This window comes from Chenopodium album, chromosome 13 (assembly GCF_948465745.1).
Source record: "Chenopodium album chromosome 13, dcCheAlbu1.1, whole genome shotgun sequence".
Classification (NCBI taxonomy): Eukaryota; Viridiplantae; Streptophyta; class Magnoliopsida; order Caryophyllales; family Amaranthaceae; genus Chenopodium; species Chenopodium album.
This window is the reverse complement of record NC_137846.1, coordinates 46,642,205-46,651,507: the sequence shown is the minus strand read 5'-3', so window position 1 is coordinate 46,651,507 and position 9,303 is coordinate 46,642,205. Positions and strand designations below refer to the sequence as shown.

The 9,303-nt window shown below is 38.1% G+C and overlaps 2 protein-coding genes across 2 annotated transcripts; both read right to left on the bottom strand.

The window, feature by feature from the left end:
* Positions 1-698: 698 nt before the first annotated feature.
* On the bottom strand, positions 699-1,316 carry LOC145575588 (uncharacterized). The gene has a single exon (XM_081633433.1). The coding sequence runs from the start codon at positions 1,314-1,316 to the stop codon at positions 699-701; it is 618 nt and encodes a 205-aa protein (XP_081489559.1).
* Positions 1,317-8,200: 6,884 nt separating this feature from the next.
* Positions 8,201-9,093, bottom strand: LOC145575587 (uncharacterized). Its single transcript, XM_081633432.1, has 2 exons — positions 9,078-9,093; positions 8,201-8,814 (listed from the first exon to the last, which is right to left on the bottom strand). The coding sequence occupies exons 1-2, from the start codon at positions 9,091-9,093 to the stop codon at positions 8,201-8,203; spliced, it is 630 nt and encodes a 209-aa protein (XP_081489558.1).
* Between the last annotated feature and the right edge of the window lie 210 nt (positions 9,094-9,303).

Genomic DNA, 9,303 nt, shown 5'->3' with positions numbered 1-9,303 from the left:
AAAAAAAAAAAAAAAAAAAAACTAAGGACATACCAAGAGATGACACGTGTATTGCTAGTGTGTCTTTTAGTATATAGTTATTATTATTATTATTACAACCCCGTGCAATGCACGGTTGTTAATAATTCTAATGACAATAAATTTTACCAAAAATAATGGATATAAACATTATAAATAGACTTAGTAGTAAAAAGTATGAAATATTGTGAAAGAAATTAACCAAACATATAATAGTTATAATGGGCAATTTGATATTTTAAGGACATTTATTTTAGATTTTATTATACAAAGTAAAAGTCATAATTTAATTACAATAAGTATTTTTTAGTAAGGGTTTTGAAGGAAAACTTTTTATAATATTTTGCCAAGTGTTATCTAAATTTCGCGTTTAATATAATGTAATTGATCGATTGATTCTTGTAGAGTATAATAAGCAGAAGAACTATATGACAGCTTATAAAATTATACCGAGAATCTTGATTAAACATATAAAAACTTATGGAATCATATTCCAGAATTAGAAATGCAGGGGAAGTAGTGGAATATTATTTTTGTAATGCAAGGCTTTGACTTTTTTGGATTTCAATACAAATAAAAAAAATGAGCTAATTAAATTGGTTGAGTAGTAATTGGAATGTGCCATTTTATTCTAAAACAGCCTATTATTGAAATGTAACATGGGACAAAGTTTATTTTATTTATAAACAAGCAACAACAGAAGGCAGAACTGCTGTGTTAATTGCAGTAGCATGGAGTTCACAACCACCATTAGCCATTTCGTGATTCTCGAAACGCCTTATTACAGATTCCTTTCCCTCTTCTTTCTCGCTCGACTCGTTAAAATCATGTAAGTGTTTAGTATTTACATCAAGAACATACAAAACTGCCACCATTGCAGCTGATGAAAGAAACATAGGAATTGGACCGAATATCCACATCAACATTGTTATAGCAAAGTATATCGCCCTTAAGCCAACCTGCCAGAAATTTGCACCGTGAATTAAGTCCTCGACAACAAAGTCTTCAGGGACAACGGCCTTTGGCATACTCAAGAGGAGATTGGCGTGCACATAACACCTAGAAGATTGGATGAAAGACGCGAAAGCAAGTAAGAAAAATAAGAGGATGCTGATGTATTTTATTGAAGTGATTGACTGTCTTGTATCTCCATAAATTAGTCTTCCGACTGCTTCATTTCTTGAGGAGCTTCCGATCCATGCGCCAATCAAAGAGCTTAAGGTTAAAGAAGTGGATGCCATGAAATTTGCTGCTACTATTGTGCTGTTCATAACTGTAAACGCCGGACCTCTACTCATTGCATCAATCTGAAAAGATTAATGTCATCATCCTCATTATTATACATATTATAGCATAGTTAAGTTAAACTTAATAAAATTGACAAACAGAAATAAAACAATAATGTTCTAATAATATAATATGATGTTAATTATGGTACAATATTATATATGATTGTTGAGGTGGGTGAAAAGAGTTGTGGCCTTGAATGCTTGTTGAATTGGACCAAAGTAATTAAAAATGTATCAAATGAAATGGCTAAGTAATTTAGTTTGTAGCTTAGAATCATCCCTTGACTCTAGTGCTCGAGTGGAGCATCATGCCAAAGGCAAGGTCACATCAGGTGTACGCAATCTTATCCTTCTTATATGTCGAAAGTTGAGACTACCTATACAAGCTTAAGATTTTGTATTCTAAATTAGATGCTTGAAGAAAAGTATGTAAGAAGAGTTTTGTTATGTAACCTGCATAAGTTTCTTGACCCATGCTTTTTGGCAGTGGTTATGAAAGCCGAGTACAGTACACCTTGAATTCCTGAGGTATTTATATAGCAAGAAGATATGGTAACCGAACATCATGAATAGCCCTGCTGGTACCAGGATCACATCTAGTTTCTCCTTTTGCCACTTCATTTGCTCTCTCAATCTCGATTTAGAGTTCTTTCTTAAAAATCCCCTCTTAACTCTCTTTTTATATATTTGAATTGAGTATAAGCAGCAGAGAAGTACCAATGAAGGCTTAATTTGATCCTAAAAAAAAATTAAAAGAGATAGTAGTCCGAAATTGGAAATTGTGATATTCCAAGTTTAAAATGCAGGGGATGTGCTGGGAATTTGTTATATGTAAGGCTTTGGTTGCTTTTGCTTTTACTACAAAAATTAATAATTGTCTAATTAAATTGGTGGAGTAGTTATATAAAATGATGTAACACTAAGCATTGTTAATGAATGAATGACTTATTTTAAGGCCAATTGACCAGATTAGTAAATAAAAAAGAACATATTTTGTAAAAAAAAAAACAAAATTCTTTGGCGACAATTTGGTAAAAAAAAAAAAAGCTCTAATCTCTAGCGCCAATTTAATTATAAAAAAAAAAAAAAAAAAAAAAGTTTTTCTACCATATTGTCGTTATGGGTCTTTTTTATCAAATTGTCGCTATGGGTTTTTTTTTATTTCCTACCCCTAATCCTAGTGATGCAAGATCATTAGCACTCAAAACCAACACTGAGTCTGAATAAGTGTTAAACCAAGATAACATTCTGTCTAATATTTGATTATTTGAGTTAATAGGGTGTTTCATATTTCATGCAAGCTACATGAAAACCTTCTTAATACTTCATGTAATCATGTTAGCTGGAATATGATGGACAAAATTAGCTAAATGTAACTTGAGTTTGCGGTGAAATTTGATTTCATATTTGTAGAGCTTGCACGTAAACTGCGCTTGGGTCAAAACTCCAAACCAAGCCATAATTTTCAGACCTCAAACCAATAAGAAATGGTTTTGTTTGTGGTTTGGTGTAGTTTGGACTGCACTCTAAACAACCCTAAGAAAGGTACCACAAGCAAAAATTATTTCTCTTTGTATTCATGTAAAGTAGGTATATGTTCAAATTTAAATACTCAACCTTTCGGTTTTTAGGAACTTAATAAAGTCTTGTGTATATTAATTGATGATAACGGCCCATAAGCTAGCCATAAAAATTTTCAGCCACCTAATATTCCGTATACTCGTTGTTCTAGGTCTCTCTAGATCATGCTATTTTTGGTCCTTGCTAAACATTTCCTTTCGGTATGAGAAATCTTTTACTCCGATTTTTTATAAAAGGTAAAATAAAAAAATAGCTTTCAACTTTTTGTTTTAAAAAAAAAATGAACTTTTTTATAGTAGGGGGAAAAACTCATTCCTTAAACTCTAAATGAACTTATGAATATCGAGTTTGCGAAGTATACTTAACAACTTGGTCAGTTGGTAGCCCAACTCCGTCCTATGACATCATAGGCCCATTGACTAACCCAAAAATTGTGCTAATCAACATCTCTAGCATATGCATATTGTTGGAGTATTTGCAATTCTAGTAATGCAAATCGGAGCTTTACCAAGTGAGTGTGCGAGGAGTTAACGAGGGAGTGGTATAGCAAGCAAGTTAGTGAGCTGCGTGAGACCGAGCTAGCAGTGGAGCTATAGCTCGGATGCTCGCAATGGCCTGTAGCAGATGCGAGCGAGAGCTCGCCTAGGTGCGAGCTATAGCTCGCTACTGGCAGAGCCTTGCTAGAGCTCCGAGCGATAGCTCGCCTGCGAATGAGCTATAGCTCGCTGCTGGCAGTGCATCGCAGCAGCTCCGAGCGATAGCTCTCCATCGATTGAGCTATAGCTCGCAGCTCATGAAGGCCACAGCAAGGCTGGGCGATATCGCACTCGTTGGAGAGCGATAGCTCGCCAGCCCAGCTGCGTAATGGGCCTTGCGAGTGGCTTACGTAAGGTTTGTGATTATTTCCTTTTTCCTTATTACTCCTATAAATACAACTCCTTGGCCATTGCTCATTCATATGTTAATTTCATTATTGAAAATACCCTAAACACACAAACACAAACCTGCCCTTTGAGATCTGAACAGTTCTTGAGCAATTTCACTCTTCGGGTTCCGGTGCACGGATTACGAAGAGAGTTGTGTTAAACTTGGGGAGCGTGCGTCACTGGGAAACTTGTACCGGTGGTGGCGTATTTCGCTTCTAAGGCAGTGGATGTTCCACGGCGCGACTGTGAGTTTGAGGTCATCAATCCAGGAAAGTTCTAATCTTTTATTTGTAATTGATTTCAACAGTTATTTTACCAACACATATTTGTGTGTATGCCGTGTGCGGTGTGCCGGCGCCCGGCATATGGTTCAAGTTCCGGTTATGAACTTGTCAATTATGAAGTTTTTTATAGTTCATTCAGGTCAATCAATATTAGGTGAACCTGAGTTCCTGATCTTTTTCGTTTTGGGTAAATGTGCTTGACTCAATACTAGCTCGGGTCATGTGGGTTTGGATTTGGAATGGGGATGTACCGTTTATACTATTTGGATCATGTAACTAGGTGAATATTTTATATTAATCCGTATTATTTAGTAAGAAAACTACTTGTGATTTACGGAGTAACTTTAAAACGATTGCAAATACAGTAAAATTAAAATTTGACGAACCTCGCGTTTAGGTTAAATTTATATTAAACAAGCCTCAATTTTTACTCAACTTGGAATCAATTTAGTCTCAAGTTCGCTCTTAGATGAATTCATGTTATTAGTTTAGTAATTTTATTATTAATATCAGGTTATGATCAACAATCATAATACTTATACTAAGTATAAATAAAAAGAACAAATAAACCGAGAGCATTGCACGAGTATAAACATGAAGTATTGAACGAATACTAACTAATAGTAACAATTACGGAGTATTTGAATTACATACAGGGTACCAAATTTATTTGAAAAGTGATTAGTGCACGCACCTTAAAATTAGGTGACAAATTAACAATTTGACTATCATAAAATTAATAACGTAGTTTGACTTATATAGAGAGTACCATATTTATTTGAAAAGTAACACGTACACGCACCTTAAAATTGAGTGCTAAACTAATGATATGACAATTATAAAATAAATAGGTAGTATTTGAATTATATATATATAGTACCAAATTTATTATGAGTTGTTAAATAATGCCCACATTTTTATCAAAATCGCCCACAAATTAGGAATGAATTTACGTTCTTACCCCTACTCAAAATCCTAAATTCTTTCTCTCTTTCACTCTCTAGCATCACCTCTTTCTCTCTCCTCACTTAAAACCTCTCAAGAAAACTTAAAATCACCACCACCACCAACCAACACCACCATTGCCGCCGCTACCGCTGCAAAACAACATTCACCACCTTAAATCACCACCACCACCGCACATTGCAACCACCACCACAAGGTCCACCACTTCAATATCACCACCACCACCGCCCATAACTGCCGAGAATGCCACGGTCGAGGAACGCAGCACGCGCGAGGGAGGAGGACGCAGCCCAGGCGGAGCAGGTATATTTTTTTCCGCCGGAAAAGTACACAAACCGCCCTGTCTGGGCGATTCAAACGTGGTACAACCGCCCAAGTTAGACGGTTTCACCACGGTCAAACCGCCCAGGATATACGATTTGACCATGGTTCAACCGTATAGTTTGGGCGGTTTGACCACGGTCAAACCATATTTCCTGGGCGGTTTGTCCACGGTCAAACCGTATTGCCTGGGCGAAACCGTCTAACTTGGGCGGTTTACGTAATTAAAAAAAAAATTAATTTAATTATATATTTATTTTGCATATTAATAAAATTATATATTTGTTTATTTTAAGTGCATATTAATTAGAAATATGTTTAGAAAATCAAATAATGTAATTGTTTATTATTAGTGAATATTAATTAGATTTATGTTTAGGATATCAAATAATGTAATTGTTTATTTTAAGTGAATATTAATTATGTTTATATTTAGGAAATCAAATAATGTAATTGTTTATTATTAGTGAATATTAATTAGATTTATGTTTAGGAAAATAAAATAATGTAATTGTTTATTTTAAGTGATTATAAATTAGATTTATGTTTAGGAAAATAAAATAATGTAATTTTTAATTATTAGTGAATATTAATTAGATTTATAGAATTGAGTATTAAATATTTGTATTACATTTTTTTATTAAATAATAGCCACAAACCATTAGAAGGCTAAATATCGAGTTCACACGTGTCGAAGGATCGGGTCCTCGACATACTCGATCTCATGGTGTTGATGCTTCTGTTAGGAGGGAGAGGGCAGCTTCTCGCACAGCGGATGATGTCCTGGGTTGGCCTTCGGATGCTCAGCACGAGCTAGATCAGGTCATGGATGATTATGATTCTGATCATGATGACACGGAGGATGCCACGACTTCCGAGAGTGGGCGAGGAGGATTCGAGCACGGGGAGTCGTCGTCTGGGATTTTCGTGAGGAAAGGTAGAGGAAGGAGGTTTGTGGGTTCTACGACTACGACTTCGAGCACCGGCTGTACTCGTAGGTCTCGTGGTTCTCGAGACTCAGATACGTCTTGGCTTGTTCAGGAGGCAATGCCAGGTGGTCCAGCTGATGGCAGTCTTATCCCTAGCTATGCAGCTCACGTCGCTTCTCGTGTTTGGGTCGGGGATGATCGTGATCCGTTGAGGTGCCAGAGTAGGATTCAGTGGTGTAGGTCGTTTCGGGAATGGGAGACAGAGCTGAGTGCGGATTTACGTGCACACCTTAGTGTCACTGGACTACAGCACTTGCCGTCTATCATGCTATTCCACATTGATTGGCCTCTGATCTCTGCGTTCGTTGAACGATGGCAGCCGGATACGAACACTTTTCATCTCCCCTTTGGTGAGATGACGATCATGCTACACGACGTCGCTTATATTCTGGGGATCCCCGTTGAGGGTGACTTGGTTGACATGGTTAGCAACAGTGCATCTCTCCAGGTTGACTTTCAGCAGTTGTTGGGGCTGAGTAGGGATAAGCTTTTGGTGAAGCCGAAAGCTATATGGGAGAACGGTGTTGTAGCGATGACTAGCATCTATGAACGGTGCAAGTTGTTTGATCGGGTCCCAAACGTTGATTTCATGGGTTTCTTTATCACACTACTTGGTAGCACCTTGTTCGTTGACAAGAGTGGTCACCGCCTTCTTCCCTTCTGCATTTTAGAGGTGAAGAAGTCTTATGACGATCTTCACCGATATTCTTGGGGGTCAACTACACTTGCTTTCCTGTATCGGCAGTTGGGTATCGCCTCCCGTATTGAGTGTAAGGCTATCAGAGGTTGTCTCACGCTTCTGCAGGCGTGGATATACGAGTACTTCCCATGTTTTCGGCCTTGTCAGGGAGCTTTAGTGGTACAGCCAGGTGAGGCACGGGCCTCGATGTGGGATCCACGCTCAGAGTCGAGGGATCACCAGCGACTTATATCTTTCCGTACCCGACTTGATCAGATGACTGATGCTAAGGTAGTATGTGAACTTAGCTTGTGTATATTATATTATTATTTAACGTCTTCACAACTAATGTAACATTCTTCTTATGATTGCGTTTGCAGGTTAACTGGCGGCCCTATACACTTACCCCCGCACAGGACGTCTCGAGAACCACGTACATGGGATGTATACAGTTTCGGGACATCGTCGAGCTGTATAACCCAGACAGGGTTTTACGGCAACTTGGTCATGTGCAGGGGATACCGCGACCCGGTTTTAGGCCTGACAGCGCGTACAGACCTGCTAATGTCCGATCGTATAGCGTTACTTTTCGAGGTCAGGGGTTATGGGATAAGTTTGGTCTTGGGAGCTGCTGTTTCGGCCTGTCGTTCCATCCACCTCTATTGGATGGACAGCCCACATGCACATCTGACTACTTGGCCTGGTTTTACACGTACTCCCATCCTCGGCTTATCAGTGATACCGCGGTACTTGCCCCCCACTAATTCCAGGGAGGACGAACACTGATTACATAAGTATTTGTTACTTGTTTTCCATAGATTACTGTGCAACTTAATATTGATACTGATTATTTTTTGTATTTTTTTACAGTGGATGGGTCGCTCCATACATGTTATACGATGATTCATTGCTGATAGCGGCGGTAAGATTACCCAGACAGTAGTTGAGGCCCAGGAGCTTATTGCGGCGTAGGACGCAATGATGAGGATGTAGTTGATTTCATTTTCTTATTTAGAAACTAACTTCATTGTTTTAGGTTATGTTGTAAAAAAATTTAAATTTATTATTTGAATTTAAATTTGCATAATACATTGCTTAATTCTACAACTATGCAAGTTCTACAACTAAACATTGCAAAGTTCTATCACTAATTTGTAGCTAAAGTATGCCATGTTGCTATCCGACCTACATATCGTTGATCCCAGTCTTGCACACTAAAATCGCGCACGTTGTACCAAAAACCTGCTACAGGAGGGACTAGAAAATTAGGTGACATGTCCAATCGAACATAGTGATAGTTTGCCACTGTGAGGAGTGCGAACTCCCTATATGGGCCCGTGGCAGTGGACGGGGCACTCCATGGTATCACAGTGATGCATGGATATACACCTATTCCATCTACTCCAGCACCGAAAAGCATAATGGCAGTGTTGAATAGGTTAGCGATCGAAAACAAGTCCTGAAACACTACCATCCAATGTTCACTTGTGCATCTCCCACCAGTCCATCTGATACGACGAACCTCGTTCTCCAGTTGATCAGCATAAATTTGAGAGTAAAGTTTAGGATGTGCGGCAACCTCGTTTGCAACCATAGTCCTGGCCAACATCCACTGCTCCTGGTCACCCAAAAAGAAATCTACAACACATCGAAATCCGCAATTTTCGTCACCTATCGGGTCGAGCCAACCTTCTAAAAACGGCAACATGAATTTCGGAAACTGTTCGACGTATAAAAAACAATCGATGTTCATCTGACTACCTGTAATAATCACCAGGAAAGTATTTTTGCATTATAAAAACCCGACAACGTCCGCACTAATTAAATCCCAAAAGAATTAATTAAATGTAAAACATATTAACAACAACAACAATAATAATAATAATAGCAAGTAACAATAATAATAATAATAATAATAATAATAATAATAATAATAATAATAATAATAATAATAATATAATAATAATAATAGCAAGTAACAACAACAACAACAACAACAATAATAATAATAATAAAGCATATACCAGAAGGCGTTTCCATGTTTACTGATTATTGTGATCGACCACGTCCGGAGCTAGATGTAGAAGTAGCACGACCCCTACTTCGGCCGCGACCTCGCCCACGACCACGACTACGACCGCCCGGAATATGCTCGAAGCCACTTGGATCACGCCTGGTAGATGAGGACCACTGTTGGCCTTGTGGTCGACCCCTGGTTGTCTCATTTATCTCGGGCTCTTCATAATCTAC